Source organism: Vulpes lagopus, chromosome 23, assembly GCF_018345385.1.
Source record: "Vulpes lagopus strain Blue_001 chromosome 23, ASM1834538v1, whole genome shotgun sequence".
Taxonomy (NCBI): domain Eukaryota; kingdom Metazoa; phylum Chordata; class Mammalia; order Carnivora; family Canidae; genus Vulpes; species Vulpes lagopus.
The window spans coordinates 8466832-8483514 of NC_054846.1; the positions used below are offsets into that span (position 1 = coordinate 8466832).

At 34.2% G+C, this 16683-nt stretch overlaps 1 protein-coding gene across 5 annotated transcripts in view; it reads right to left on the minus strand.

The window, feature by feature from the left end:
* Positions 1 to 861: 861 nt before the first annotated feature.
* RXFP1 (relaxin family peptide receptor 1) overlaps positions 862 to 16683 on the minus strand; it is a 95076-nt gene continuing 79254 nt past the window's right edge. For 3 of the 5 annotated variants that reach the window (XM_041737834.1, XM_041737831.1, XM_041737836.1), the window contains 8 exons: positions 16136 to 16207; positions 14858 to 14929; positions 11356 to 11427; positions 10436 to 10507; positions 8417 to 8646; positions 6427 to 6837; positions 5464 to 5682; positions 863 to 3635 (listed from right to left, as the gene is read on the minus strand). In XM_041737834.1, the coding sequence (XP_041593768.1) occupies positions 3334 to 3635; positions 5464 to 5682; positions 6427 to 6837; positions 8417 to 8646; positions 10436 to 10507; positions 11356 to 11427; positions 14858 to 14929; positions 16136 to 16207 (1450 nt within the window). In that variant the 3' untranslated portion in view covers positions 863 to 3333. Of the gene's footprint in view, positions 3636 to 3767; positions 3830 to 5463; positions 5683 to 6426; positions 6838 to 8416; positions 8647 to 10435; positions 10508 to 11355; positions 11428 to 14857; positions 14930 to 16135; positions 16208 to 16683 lie in introns of all 5 variants that reach the window. The other 2 variants (XM_041737835.1, XM_041737832.1) reach the window with 2 other exon arrangements.

The following is a 16683-nucleotide window of genomic DNA, read 5'->3' on the forward strand; positions in this document are numbered from 1 at the left end:
GTTACCTCTTTGTGTCAGTTGGTCCCATTCTCCCCGCCCCCCCTGCTTTTCTCCCCAGAGGTAACCATGGTCCTAAAAGTGTATATTCTAGTTTGTGTTCTTTTATTTTTAATGCATATGTATGTTTTCAAAGTACTACAAAATATTGTTTTGTGTATGTGGTAGGTGGCCTCCAGATAGCCACAATGGGCGGCCTCCTGGTATGCATGCCCTTGTGTCGTCTCACATATTGAGTAGTGCTGACTTACATAACTAGTAGGAGCTTGAAGAATGTAGTGCGTGATTTCTGAGGCTACGCATACCTTTGTCCATTTTTCTATTATGTTTTGTCTTTTCCTTGTCAATTTGTAGATATTATATATTTTGAATACTCATGGTCTGTTACCTATGTTATCTATCTTTTGTAGTTATTTATCTTTGTATTTGATTGTGCAGTTTTCTTAAATAAAGGTTTTTAATTGAATGAAATCTTACCAATTTTTCATGATAGTGCTTTCTGAATCTTTCATAGGAGATGTCATAAAGGTACTCTACATCTTATCAGCAGTTAAAAAATTTTTGAATTTTTTTAAAACTTTATTTGAAAGAGAGAATGAGCATGAGAGAGAGAGAGAGAGAGAGAGAGCGTGTGCGCGCGACCACGAGCAGGGGAGTAGGGTGGAGGGAGAAGCAGATACCCTGCTGAGCAGGGAGCCCAGTGTAGGGCTCCATCCCAGGATCCTGGGATCATGACCTAAGCTGAGGGCAGATGGTTAACTGACTGAGCCACCCAGGTGCCTGACCTTGTTTTTAATGCTTACATATTTAGCTTTCTATTATTTTCTGATTTCTGTTGAAAGCCTAACCATATTCCTCATGTAGAAAATTTATTGGTATTATTGCAAGTAAGAATGGAAAGGACTCAAAGTAATCCATATTTTTAATAGAATTAAAGTTCAGGCAATTTACTTTGAAAAGAAATCTATACAATTATATACTCAATAAATAATTTTTTGATTCCAGTATTTTCATATTTCAAACATTTTTGGTGTTTTAAAAGTAACTGAAAACATTTTATTCCTATTTGAAGATTTCAAATTATGAAAGCAAAGAATTCCAATAGCTCAGTTAGAGCCTAGAAGAATATCTCATGAACTGGCCACCATGCAAAAGGAAGGTCAATCCGTCTCTCGATGACAACTACTTCCTCTATGAAGTAAAACACGTACATGCAGACCTTTCTTTCCTTCCTTAACTTCATGAATCAGTGCATTTTAGCTCTTCTTTCTTTCCCCTTTTAATTGTTTTATCAAGATCGAATTCACACACCATAGAATTCACCCATCTAAAGCGTAATATTCAACAGAGTTGTTTATCTATCACCACAGTCAATTTGAGAAACTTTCTTTGCCCCAGAAGATACTCTGTACTTTTTAGGCAGCATCTTTTCAACCCAATCGCCCCCAATAAGTTCTAATTTACTTTCTGTCTCTATGAATTCACAAATATCTAGATATTTCATGTAAGTAGAATCATATAGTATTTGTCCTTTTGTGTCTGGCTTATTTATACTCCTGTTGTAGCATGTGTCAGAACTTCATCCTTGTAAGTGGCTGAATAAGATTTCATTGTACCTACTACATTTTGTTTATCTGTTTATTAGTCGATGGGCATTTGTGCTGTTTCCATTCTTTCGCACTGAGCATTTGCATACAAGTAGCGGTTTGAATCCTGTTTTCTATTATTTTGGGTTTACCCAGAGTAAAATTGCTGGGTTGTATGGTAATTCTATGAAGCTTTTGAGGAACCATCAAACTGTTCTCTATAGCAGCTGCATCAGTTTACATTCCAACCAGCAATGCAGAAGACTTTCAGTCTCCATGTCCTTGTCAATACTTATTTTCTCTTTTTTTTTCCTTTTGTTTTAATTACAGCCTATTAGGTATAAAGTGAAATCTCTCATTGTGGTTTTCATTTTTCTAATGATTAGTGATGTTGAGCAACTTTTCAAGTGCTTATTGGCACTTGTTGCCACTCAGGTGGCATCTCCTGCATTTGTATATTTTGTTTGTAGAAATGTCTTCTTAAGTTCTTTGCCTACTTTTTAAATTGGGTTGTTTATCTTGTTGAGTTCTAATAGTTCTTTATATATTCTGGGTATTAAATCTTTCTCAGATATATGATTTGCAAATATTTCATTCTGTAGTTGTCTTTTTGTTTTTTTTAAAGATTTTATTTTTAAGTAATTTCTATACCCAAGGTGGGGCTTGGCTTTATAACCCCAAGATCAAGAGTCACATGCTCCATCAAATGATCCAGCCAGGTACCCTGTCTTTTTACTTTTTTGATAACATTCTCTGGTTCACAAAAGTCTTTAATTTAGATGAAGTCTAATTTATTAATTTTTTCCTCTTCTGTTACTTATGCTTTTGTTGTCACATCTAAGGATCCATTGCTGAATCCAAGGTCTTGAAGATTTACCCCCATGTTTTCTTCTAAGAGTTTTATGTCTTATATTTAGGTTGATCATTAATTTTAAGTTGATTTTGTATATGCTATAAGGTCAGGATCCAAATTCAATCTTTTGCAAGTGAAAATCCAGTTGTCCCAGCATCATTTGTTGAAAAGATAGTTCTTTCTTCATTTGATTGTCTTGGCATCTTTGTGGAAAATCAATTGACTATAAATATGAGGATGCACAGAGAAGTACTACTTTGAGTTTATATCAGAACATCTTTTCTCAGAGTAATAAATATCTTTTATTACCTCCCAAGTGTATGGGGACTTCAAGAGAGGTAAGATGAATTCTTAAAACATCTAGTTCGTAAATAATCAGACATTTTCTCATTTTTCATTATACTGAATATTCCAAAGCCTTAAAACTTTATTTAGAACTGTCCATGACTATTATGTTTGCTGATGTGCATGACAAAGCTCTACCTTAAACTAAGAACTGCAGATAGTCTTTGTATATTTTGTTGTGGCTAAACATAATTTAACACTGCAAATTGAAAAGGTTCTATACTATGCACTTCCAAGAATTTACTGCAGTGCTGTGTGCAGAATGGGTACTCAATAAATGCACGGTAAAAGAATGAATGAATATTTCTGAAGTAGATTTCTCTTAATTTCCTATGCAAAATACATACTAATATATACACATTATCAATATAATTTAGTTCCCTTTATACGAGCCTCAGTCACTTTGATTTTACCCGAATAACCTCATGTCCTTGTAATGGCTTTATCTTAGCCATCATAAATTATTAATTTTGTGGCGTCCATTTCATACTAATAAATCCATCATGAAGCATCTCACAATATTCTCCGTGTAGAAATGAGTTTCAGAGTCCATTATGAATAGGAATTGAGTCTAGTTGATTGAGAAATTAGTGACAATTCACAGGGGTCTGTGAAAAGAGCTGGCTTTATTAACTCAGGTGGCATCTCCTGCAGTGGCCACATTTCTACCCAGATGAATGATGGGGCATATGTTTTCTGACTTCCTTTGCTGTCAATAGATCTTCTTTGTCTGTAGTTATACCAAAACTGATGGATCATTTCTTTGAATGGTCTTGTGGTCAGAGTATACAGAATTGGGTTCAAAGCACTGTTGATAGGCAGAATAAAAATCACTACCCAAGAGGTTATGGTACCTAAAAGAGAAAAATGCAATAGTTTTAGTGTTAATGGATGTTTACAAGATAGAGAAATCCCTTTTCCTTGTTTCTCCCCCAGCCCCCTTTTGAGTCTTAATTTTTTCCCTTTGATGTCACATAATTATATACCAAGTCTAATGTGTTTCCAGGATGTCTTTCCAGGGTGCCAGTGTTTGAGGGGAGTGCTGGTGCTGCAAAAAAACAGGGTTCTTTGCTAAGTAGCTTTTCTTGAATACATCAATATATAAGTATTCCATTAGGTAGAAGAAACATTTTCCACCAAGTGATTATATATTATTGTGATATTATGCCATTTTAGGAAAATATAGCTTAGCATTCAAATCATACCTTTTCCAGTATTTTAATTGCTGGATAGAACATGTATTATTTCGCAGAATATACAGATGATTTCTGTTATTTATGTGGTTTTAAAAATAGATATGCATTTTTAGACTTTTGGCTATTTTGATAAAGACATCTTTAGCTAAACTTATCTTAAAAATCACTGTAGTGATTTGTTATTATAATTTATCGGGTGCTATTTTCCCTCTCGTCGCTTATAAAAATGTAAAATACTATCACCACCAACCACGAGATAAAACAAAATTAAAATTTTTATGTTTGTAAATTTTTAAAATGTGAATATATACTGCACTAATAACAGCATTTTGCACTTTTTTTATTGTGGTAAAATATACATAGCATAAAATGTATCATTTTAATCATTTTTAAGTGTGGACTACAGTGGCATTAAAGTATATTCATATTGCTATGCAACCATCATTTTCCCAAACTGAAACTACATATCTGTTAAACAATACCTTCATCCCCTTTTCCTCCCAACTCCTGGCAACACATTCCCAAACTTTCTGTCTCTATGAATTCGACTACTCTAGCTACCTCATATAGTGGAATCATACAGTGTTTGTCCTTTTGTAACTGGCTTATTTCACTTAGCATGGTATCTTTGGGGTCTGTTCATGTTGTACCATGTTTCAGAATTTCCTCCTTTTATAAGACTGAGTAATAATCCATTGTGTGTGTATAACACACTTTGTTTATCCATGCATCCATTGACGGATGCTTGGGTTATTTCCAGCTTTTGGCTGTCATGAATAATGCTGCTATGAACACAGGTGTACCAATGTTTGCTTGAGTTCTTGCTTTTAATTCCTTTAATTCCCAGAATTGGAATTGCCGGGTCATATGGCATTTCTCTGTTTAATTTTTTGAGAAACTACCATGCTGTTTTCTATAGCAGCTGTGCTATTTTACATTCCTACCAGCAATGCACAAGAGTTCCAATTTCTCTAAATCCTCACCAATTTTTGTTATTTTCTGTGTTTTTGATAGTAACTATCCTAATGATTGTGGTGTACATTATTTTTAAATACTAAGAATGCATTCTTCAATCATCTCTCACACTCTAGGGTAATGTTCTTTAAATTGCTATGTATTCTGGGAAGAAAAATGTCTTATGTTCTCAAAAAAATGAAGTAAAAAAAGACAAAAATGAAGTAAACATTGATAATCAATTACCTGTTTGGTCATCTTAAGCATGGGATTCTCAGAATTACAAAACAGAGAGTGTTTTTTATTTGAGTTGTTACTTTGTTCCAATGGTAATAGTGTTTTTAGGCATTTATGGAAATAACTGAACAGCTTCCTCCCAGTAAATATTTGATTGATGAACAGAACCTGAAGTATATATAATTCTGACTTACAATTCTTAAAATGAGTTGGTATTAAGGATCTTTATTTTCTTTCTTAGAGGTACACTGAGAAACAGACTTTATTTTTTTACAGAAGGAAAAAAAATTTGTACCTGGTATTTCTACCTGAAGCAATGAAAGAAATTTCAGTACAAAAATGGGTATCCAGCATAATGCATCAGTAAATACAATAAAGAAAAACCGTTTGGCAAGGATCATCTCTTTTTTAACTTGATTCCGTATTTCAGTTGCTGTTATGGCACTTTGATGAACGCTATAAAACATGCTTCCATAGGAAAAAACTATGATGATAAATGCCGCCAAGTTAACACCTATTTAGGACACAAAGATTATTATTAATGTGTATGAGCATTCTTTCAAAACAAACACACATACCCTTAGCTGTTTGGACATGAACATGATTTTTGTTTTTCATAAGAATTACTAAGGTACACAAAAATAATGAATTTTTTGGAAATTTGAAGTATTGTTGAACTAATGAGGAATGAGGGAGTTTTAATTTAAAAATGGCACATTATGGGCCCCTGGGGGGCTCAGTGGTTGAACATCTGCCTTTAGCTCAGGTCGTGATCCCAGGGTCCTGGGATCAAGTCTCCCATGGAGCTCCCCTCCTGCTTCTCTCTCTGCCTGTGTCTCTGCCTCTCTCTCTCTGTGTCTCTCATGAATAAATAAATAAAATCTTTAAAAAACATTGGCATATTAAAATGAGATTATAGTGATTCAGTGAATATCATGGGTCTTTTAAGTTAATCTTTGTAGTTTTTTAAAAATAATTCAGTTAGTTTAAGTCATACTTTGAGAATATATACACACACACATATATATGCCTTTTATTAAGGAGCATGTTGGAATTTATATGATAAAGTGGTAATTTAGGGGGAAAAATTCCTTTAGGGGGATTTTGACAGAATCCATCCTCAATGTCAATGAGAAAAACTGGTTAGAAGATCTGAAATAAAAGTTTATAAACTTTAGAAGAAATTATGATATTGAAATTATGATTTATATATTAGAATAAATAGTTGAGTGAAAGGGGTTATAATACAGTTTCTTACCAAGAAAAATTGCCACCGAATAAATCTGGGCTCCGGTACTTTCGATATCTTCTGAGTGAAGAGGGAAACACACTCCATTGGTGCCATAGTAGTTCTTGAAAAACTCCTTATTGGTCAATGGAATGAGAGCCACTATAAACCCAGTAGTCCAAATGAGAATCAGAACTGTAATTGTTCTGCACTTTCTGGGTCTTAAACACCTAAAAGGATAGACAATGCAGATATATTTTTCCAGTGTCAGAAATGTGAGAAGTAACACGGATACTTCAGTGGACAGAATGGCTAAAGATCCCACAAGCTGACAGTGAATACTGTCCATCCACAGCTGCGCATGCTTGTTGTATTCTCCACGAAACTTCAGGTCAAAGGCTCCGATCACAAACAGGTATATTCCCATTAGGCAGTCAGCACCTATAGGATCAGTAAGTGTTGCAAGTTTAGAGAAATAAATAGGTATCATGGAATTAACGATAAGCGGTAATATTTTTAGCATTAGCAAAAAATATCTAATTTACTTCTATCTTGGGAGGAGGTACTTTTTATCCTAATAGTTCATTTATGGGTAAGGACCTCTTCATCAACTCTCTTCGATAACCCCTCTTGGAGTACCCTCTACAGCTAATTATGTAGTCATTTCCTCTGTTTTTTTCTAACTGTCAAGTCTGTGTGAGCAGGGACTTTGTTTTCCTTTCTGGTTTCATCACCTAGAAGTGTTGAGTAAATGAATAAAATATAATTATGTTGAGCATTCGATTAGGGACCAATATAGGGATGTTATTATTTGCATCACTTCTTCTGCTGAAATATGCTTCTAGTTTGTTTGTTTGTTTATTTATTTATTTATTTATTTATTTATTTATTTATTATGCTCCTAGTTTAACATGCTGAAGCTATCATTCAAAATCCTAGAGAAAGTAATTCAGAAATTGCTGTGATAAACTAATGACTATGAATTTTGAGGTCTGTAACTTAGAAGATAAGAGTAATTAAGAAGTGCTCTGTAGGGGCTCCTGGGTGGCTCAGTCGGTTAAGCATCTGCCTTCAGTCCAGGTCATGATCCCAGGGTTCTGGGATGGAACCCCAGGTGGGGCTCTCTGCTTAGTGGGGAGTCTGCTTCTTCCTCTCCCTCTGCTGCTCCCCCTGCTGTGCTCTTTTGCTCTCTCTCTCTCTCAAGTAAATAAATGAAATCTTAAAAAAAAGAAGTGTTTGGTAGTCAGTACAATTTTGAAGGGCCTAAGTTCTTTACTTAGCGCTGATCTAAGCAAACCTGTTCTCTTTGATTCTCTCTTACCATTTTTACATCTTTCTCTGCCTCTTTTTAGGCTCTCTCATCCCCAAAATCAGTTGTCAATGTGATGAGCTATTTGGTGATTTTGCTTAAAAAGCAAAGATCAGGCCACTTGACCCATGCTATAAACAGCTTGACCACTGGCTTCTTGCTTATTTTTCTTTGTAATCCTCACTTAACATGGTACTTTGCAACACATTTCAAAAACTTAAAAAAAAAAGAACCCCAATACTATTTAAAAACATTTTCTTACTTAGATATTTCAAATTATGAATGGAAAAGATCTTAGTAGCTCAGAGACCACAAAAACAGCTCAGTCAAGTCAGTATCTATGATCTGGACGTGCAAACAAAAAAGTAAATACAACTTTAGGTGTAAAAATGTGACCATGAAAGGTTGCCATTTTATTCATAGTAAAATTATGAGTTTACAGGCTTTAACAGAACATGCCTTCAGGGAAGAAAACTAATGAATGAGAACTTCATTAATCTGTGTAAGGTAATTGAATTTTTTTGTTTTAAAAACTTATTTTCTTCTCACTCGAGTAATTTTATTTTCATTATAGTGAACGTGAAAACATATAACCAAAAAGGAGAAAAAATTAAAATCTTATAATTCTACCACTTTGCTTACTTATTTTCTAATAGCAGTGCTTTTATATATTTCAAAACTGTAATTCCTCTTTAATCAGGAAATACTCACAGCAGAGGGAAATGATTGACATGGCATGCAGCTTGTTCTCAGACCTGATGTGAGATCTCATACAAATGACAAAGATGTTTCCAAAGCATGTAACTGCAGATACAACCCAGACAAATACTCTCTGAATAATGTTTGCCAAGAGGTTTTCTAGAGAAGAGATTCCATCAGTGTTTGGTTTACAGCTGCGCACATGTGGTGCATACCCACAGTACTGGAATTTCTTAAAATATCTGATGCACAAAGAGAAAGTAAAATAAGATTTTAAATATAATCCAGTGTCGCTATACATTAAAATTTCTTTTCTACATTTTCTCAGTAGAAAGAAAATGTCTAAATATGAGACTCACAGGAATGTAAAACATTAAGGATACTAAAGATTTAAATTTTAATTCTTGTGAACTTGATTTCATTGTAAAAGAATATGTATGTGGGTCAGAGCAGCAAATAGGCATCATAAGCATACAAGTGTTAGACATATCTTGAAATATAAATAAACTGTTAGCATGGGATCAAGAGAATTAATGCATCTAAGGAAACTTTTATTGGATTTTTGGTGGTTATATAGCTCCTACTGTTGCTGCAGCTAATCTTGCTTTTCGGCCCTCAGGGGAAGACAGAGCCAAGTGTTTCTCCTCTGTACTTCCATGGCTTTTCTACTTTAGTAGTTATTGTGTGATCTGTCACTGCACGTTAGCATGCTTATCTCTCTACCAGATTTTGGTACTAATAAGGTGTTCAATAAATATTTGTTGAGTTAATTTTTTCACCAACAGACCTCTCTTGTTGATAAAGACACTACCCAGATAGTCAGTAGTTACTACTGTGTTATCAGCAACACCATTTATTGAGCATCTTCTAGGTATCAGGAATAAATTCTCAAGTCAACTCCATCAGATAGGTATTAGCATCACCATAGGAAGAGATGCATCTTCAGTGGAGTCAAGTTATTTGCTATGAAATTTTCTGGTAAATGTAGAACTTGAAGTTCAAATTAGAGCTATCTACTTCTAAAGCTATGTACTCTGGCAAAAAATATGAATGATCTTTATAGTATAGAGAGCTGTAGTAATACAAGATAAAAGCTTGACAATTACAGCATTTTGTCCTGTTGTTTAACTCTTGCTGCCCGAATCCCTTAGATCTGATATGGTGTCTGCCCAATTCAAGTCTGTTCCTTGAGTTGTTTCTTGGGTTTTATGAGCTACATCATTTTCTCCTAATAAACTATGTTTGACTTACTTTAGTCCAAGTGTTTTATGTTGTGTGCAATCAAATAAACTTTTATAAGCATCCTCTCTGAAGAGTTATGGAAAACAAAAAGAATGTCCCATGTTAGACTTAAAATATAAGCAAAATTATAGAGTGGTGGTGGCTGACATGACACTTTCTAAATTGTTGAGACTTAATTAGCCTGGCATGAAGATCCTTCTAATATCTGCTGTAAGACTGCATTCAATCAAAGAAAAATGTTTCCAAAACATGGAGTCAATGGTACCATAATACACACTGTTTTAATAAAAGATTTTTCAAAGTTTGCTATTGTATCCATATGCATTTGCACCAATCATGTCCTGATGTTGGCGGCAATTTTTACTGAGGAGAATTTCTCCATATTTTGCTCCATTTACAGTAATTATTTATTTATGATTATTTTGTATTGCTTATATAGATTACTTTTTCTTCATCTGGTAGCACTTATACCATGTGTGCAAATTACTAGCTCATCAGGCAAACATCATTATGCATTAGTGGCATCAGTGCTAAGGAGAGCTTATTAGACTGGGTATGTTCCCTCTGCACTTATGTTCTCTGACATTTAAAAAAACCACCTTCAATTCTACCAAACCATGGAACACTAAAAATCATCCCACTCAATAGCAACATTTTAAGAATAACATTGTTTAGGCATATTAGCAGAAAATTGATAGACTGGATGCATTGGGTATGGATGTATTAGCACAGTGCACATGGAAATACAGATTAAAATCAAAGTGAAAAACAAGAAAAACATTTGCTTACATGTGAGAGAGATTCATTAGAGGTCTAAACATCCTTTGTTGGATATTTGAAATTTCAATTCCTTCTAGGCTGCTAAAAATATCAAATTAATTATCAAAATGACATATATTACAAGGGTGTAATAAAATGAGTTTTTATGACGGATAATTTAATAAAATGCTGTCAGTTAACATTGTGAGCCAAACATTCATATTTAGCATGCCTATGCACTTACTTCCCCAACTCCTTTTTATTCTGGCATTTCTACACATATATCTTGTTTATTTGAATTTTTTTGGTCCTTACAGAGTATAACATGCTTTGCTCATAGTAACTACTCAGTAAGTATTTGTAGAATAAATGAATACACATCTTTCAAACAATATTACAATAGAGCAGTTTAGAAATTTTTCTAATAATTTTTAAATAATAAATTTTATCTATTAAGATGCCATTTTCCTGAGGGAGCATTTAAATTAAATGAACAGAAGCTTATCTTTTAAAGGCAATTCTTAGACTATAACAGGTTTGTGTGTGTATGTGTGGTGCAAGTATTGATTTATATAATCTAGAAAATTGCATCTTTGGGATAATGATTGCTGAAATAAATGTTTAGATACCAGTGCTAATGGGGAAATGAATATGCAGAGTTGCCTTCAGATGATCAAAGCAAACAATCCAATATAAGCTCCTGGTGGTTATAGAAAAATATAAAATCATTACCTAATTTTTAGTTTGTAAATATGTAAGGTAAAACTAATAGCTATCTGTTTGTTTATAGTCTAGTGAGCACTCATATGGTTGTGTAGTGCTTAACCATATTCTGGTAATAAAGCTTCTGATTTGAAAGATTCTACAAATTTTATTTTTTAGAATTTATTAGCTACTAGTATATAAACAAAAATTTCATCATAAAGCTATCCCCATAGGCATATACTTACAGAGACTTGAGTTTGACAAGATAATCAAATTGATCTGCTTGAATTTTCTGGATGGGATTATAGGAAAGATTCCTGTTTTTTTAAAAAAAAGGCAGCAATAGGTCATTTCTAGAAACTGGTTAAGTAAAAAGAAAGTGCATCTGTTGACTGGAATGTTTAAATGTTTAAATGTTTAATGTTTAAACATTAACATTAACAAAAAAAAAGGTGTAGTAACAGCACTTGCCTTAAAGAGTTCACTAAATATTTCAATGAATTAATGGAGATTAAATATTTAAATGAATTGGAATAGTGCCTGGCTGTTAATTAGCACTATGATTTTGTTAGTGATAGAGAGGGAGCTAAGACAACATAAGAATGAAAGTGGACTCATCAAGAAATGGCTCTCGCCAGAGATGGTAGGGTGCTCTAAAAGAAACCACACATACCTCCCATTTTGCCCAGGACTCATTTAGTTAAATGAAAAACATCTCATTTTTCAAAATTTGAATTAATGGAATCACCCTAAATACTTTTAACAATAAATCTTATGCCAAAGAATGACATTTGTGCTAATGATTTGTGAGGCATGAAATGAAAAGTAAAGGGCTCTATCTGGGAACAAAGAGATACAGACCAGAGTGACAGTGCAGCTCAATTTTAATCGAAAAAATTTCAGAATCTTTGTGAAAAAATACCTCAAGAAAGAATCATTGATTAAAGGGAGCTTCTCAGGGCAAATTCTCTTTGAAAAATTTATTCTAGGCTAGACTATTAGTTAAGTGGGGGAGATTCTGGGGGGGTAGTGATTGTAGAAAGATGGGAAGATAGGAAGAATGACAATGGAAATTGAGTTGTATGAAGAAACAAAGTGAACTCAACAGTCTAGGAATAGAAGGAAACTATATGAACATGCTACCCGCCATATATGGAAAGCCAAAGAGTTATAACATCATCCTCAATGGTGAAAGACAGAAAGGTTTTCCTCCAAAATTAGCAACCAGACCGGGATGTTCACTTTTGCTTCTATTTAACATAATATTGGAAGTCCTAGCCAGAGTCACTAGGCAAGGAAAAAAAGGCATTCAAATTGGAAAGGGAGAAGTAAAATGATCTCTGTTCACGGATGACATGATACTATGTGTAGAAAACCCTAAAAATTTCACACATACACCCAACTGTTAAAACAAAATTCAGCAGTTGCCAAATACAAAACCGCTACACAAAAACTGAATGTATTTCTATACACTAACAATGAACAATCCAGAAAGGAAATTCAAAAGTAGTATCAACAGAATTGAATACTTAGGAATAAACTTAACCAAGTAAGTAAAAGTCTTGTGCTTTGAAAATAAATGTTGCCAAAAGAAATTTAAAAAGACACCACTAAATGGAAAGACACTGTATGTTTATGGATTAGAAGACTTCATGTTGTCAAGATGTTAATACTCCCTGAGGGACCTGGGGGGCCGCAGTAAGTTAAGCATCTGACTCTTGGTTTCCATTCAGGTCATGATCTCAGGTTGTGATCTCAGGGTTGTGATCTTGGGCTTCTGGGATCAAGCAGGGAGTCTGCTTAAGACTCTCTCTCTCTCTCAGGCAGGCAGGCGCCTGGGTGTCTCAATGGACTAAGTGGACACCGACCTTTGGCTCGGGTCATGATCCCAGGTCCTGGGATTGAGCCCCACATCAGGCTCCCTGCTTAGCAGGGACTCTCTCTCTCTCTCTTCTCCTTTACCCCTCCCCCCTGCTCTCTCTCTAAAATAAATAAATAAATCTTAAAAAAGATGTCATTACTCCTCAAAGTGACCCACAGATTCAGTGTAATTTCTATCAAAATATTAATATTTTTTGGCGAAGAGAGAAAAATCCATTCTGAAGTTTACATGGAATCTCGAGGAAGCTTGAATAGCTAAAACAATTTTGAGAAAAACAAAGTTGGGGCCTTCACACTTCCTAATTTCAAAACTTATTATAAAGCTATAGTAATCAGAACAGTGTGGTACTGTTAAAAAGACAAGTATATAGACCAATGGAATAGGATAGAGAGCACAGGAATAAACCCTTACATATATGATTGAATGATTTACAACAAGAGTGCCAAGACCATTCAATGGGAAAAGGAGAGTCTTTTCAACAAATGGAGCTGGGAAAACTAGAAAACTATCCACATATAAAAGAATGAACTTAGAACTTTGCCTTACGTCATTTGTAAAATGAACTCAAAATGGATCAAACATCTAAGTATAAAAGCTATAAAACTCTTAGGAAAAAAAGAAATGGGAAACGTTCCAAGGCATTGGATGAAGCGATGATTCTTGTATGTAACACCAAAAGCATAGGCAACAACAACAAAATAGAAGAACTGGACTGCATAATTAAAAACTTTTGTATGTCAAAGGAGACTATCAAACAGTGGAAAAGCAATTTACACAATAGAATAAAATATTTGCAAGTCATATATCTGAAAAGGATTTAATATCTAAAATGTTTAAAAATTCCTATAATTCAACAACAACAACAAAACAACTCAATTTAAAAAATGGGCAAAAGACTTGAGACATTTCTCCAAAGAAGATAGATATATGACCAATAAGCCCATGAAAAGATGCTTAACATTATCAACCATTAGGGAAATGCAAATCAAAACCACAATGAGATACCATTTCACATCCATTAGGATGAATACTATTCAAAAAATAGAAAAGAACAAACGTTGTCGAAAATGTGGAGAAATTGGAACCTTTGTGCACTGCTAGTGGGAATGTAAAATGGTGTAACCATTTGGAAAATAGTGTGCTATTTCCTCAGAAAAATAAAGATGGAATTACCACATGATCCAACAATTTTATTTCTTGGGCTAGATACTGAAAAGGCTTGAAAGAAAGGTCTCAGACAGATATTTGTACACCCGTATTCATAGCAGCATTACTCACAATAGCTAATAGGTGGAAGGAATCTAAATGACCATTAATGAATGAATGGATGAATACAATGCAGCATATATATATAAAACTATATGTAGTTATATATATATATATATATATATATATATATATACAGTGAGTTATTATTTAGAATAATAATATTACTGATTAATGCTATTATTCAGAGTAATATCCAGAAATTCTGACTCATGCTACAAAAAGTATGGACCTTGAAGACACTGTGCTAAGTGAAATAAGCCAGTCACGAAAGGTCAACTGTGGAATGATTCCATCTATATGGCTTACCTAGAGTAGAAATATTAATAAATACAGAACAGAGATACTGGTGAGGGGAGGTGATGGGGAGATATGTTTAATAGGTATGGAGTTTCAGTTTGGGAGGATGTAAAAGTTCTGGAGATGGGTGGTGGTGATGGCTGTACAGCAACATGAATGTATTTAACGCCACTGAACTTCACACTTAAAAATGGTTAAAATGCTAAATTTTATGTTATATATATCATTACAATTTAAAAATAAGAGAGATTGTTAAAAAATAAAAAAAAATGAAGTGATAAAATTAGTATCAGTCTTACAATTGTGAGAGTTCCTTCAGATCCTTAAACACTTGCGGTGGAAGATTTTCAATCTTATTACTTCCTAAATCCCTAGGGAAATAATTGCAACCATGTCATATTATTTTCTTAAGACTTTATCCATGTTCTGTAATTTGTGAGGAAACCAATATACAACTTTTTAATGCTGTTAGTGAGTTATATTACTTACCAGAAGTCTAAACGGTTTTAAAAAGTGTAATGGGAAAATATAAAAGTAATTTATCTCATTTCATCACTTCTTCACAGACAAATGCTTGATGGTATTTGATCTTGTTCCAACAGATCCAATTTTCTAATTTAATTAATGTATGAGTTGTGCCTCTTTTTCTCTTCCCTTCGTTCCCTTCTTCCTTTTGCATTAGAGTACAAATATGACTTGGAACCTTAATTTTTGCACAGTTCAAACCCATGTCATTCAAGGGTCAAGTGTAGTTGCTAGCCCACACTTTAGGAAAAACCCAACTGAGAAAATTAATACTAAAAAAAAAAAATTGTCAGGACGCCTGGGTTGAGCGCCTGCCTTAGGCTCAGGGTGTGATCCCAGGGTCCTGGGATCAAGTCTCGCATTGGGCTCCCGCATGGAGCCTGCTTCTCCCTCTGCTTGTGTCTCTGCCTTTCTCTCTTTATGTGTCTCTCCAGAAAAAATAAATAAAATCTTAAAAAAATAAAAAAATTCTCTGAAGGACATAAATTTCATTGCTCAACATATTTAATTCTGTCAATAGGCTACTATGTGCTTGGGCCACAAAGCTTTGGTTTACCAGAGTTGTCTTAATGCACTTTGGAATTGGGTCATTGATCTTAAAAAAGAGACAGTATAAAGAGTTGATTTATAGGTTGGGATGTTATCCAAGAATCTCCAATTTCTTTGTGGATCCAAGATTATCTTTTGTTTCCGGAATTAGCAAAGCATGTCTTTTTATCTTATGGTCTCTGAATCCTAACACTCTAGGAAACATAAAACAAATGTGCTGTTGCTGTTCCTTTCAGCAGTAGGACAGAGTGCTGTTGGATGTATTTTATGTATTAACTTTACCCTGACTTTATTATTTCATTGTAGCTATGTTCCCTGTATCTCACTTGCCTTAAATACTTTTAAAGTATATTTTTTGTAAGCTATCTGAGTTCATCGGTGGCTCAAAGTGCATACAAATAATGCTAGGAAAAGAGATAAATATTTCTCATATGTATAAAAGCAAATATGTGTAACAAGTAGCAACTAAAAGAGTAGAAAGAAAAAGGTCTTATCAAACTTACAATTCATCTAGCTTCTGAAGAGGTGCAAAAGTATTTTCATTTAGGTGATTAATTTTGTTTTTCCTCATTACCCTGAAAGTAAAAAGAAAAACATGTTGTGGCTCCTTGAGGTAAGTGATAAATGAGGTTTTGGAGAGATTAACAGCCTGAAAAAAAAAAAAAGAAAAGATAATTACATACAGTGCATTTTCACATCAAGTATTTTGTAGTATGGTAAACTACCCAGTCTGGTTTTGGTCTTAAATTTCTCAAATCTTTTAGTGATGATAAAGTAAAATATTCAAATTTTTAAGTGAGGTAGAGAAGAATGCTGCAAGAGAAATTGTGGAAACGTGAACTCTTGAGAATATAGACTATCATGCAACTGAGAGCACAGGGAGCTGTCTTAGGGTCGCCTCTTCTTTAGGAGGCATAGAGTGTGTCTCTAACAGAATACTGCCTTGGCCCCCCCGCCCCCCCAATCACACTCACACACCTTTGGTAGTTGATGGGACTTGGAGTAGAGTTGCCTAGGGAAGTCTAATCTAACCTGGACCAATTCAGAACAT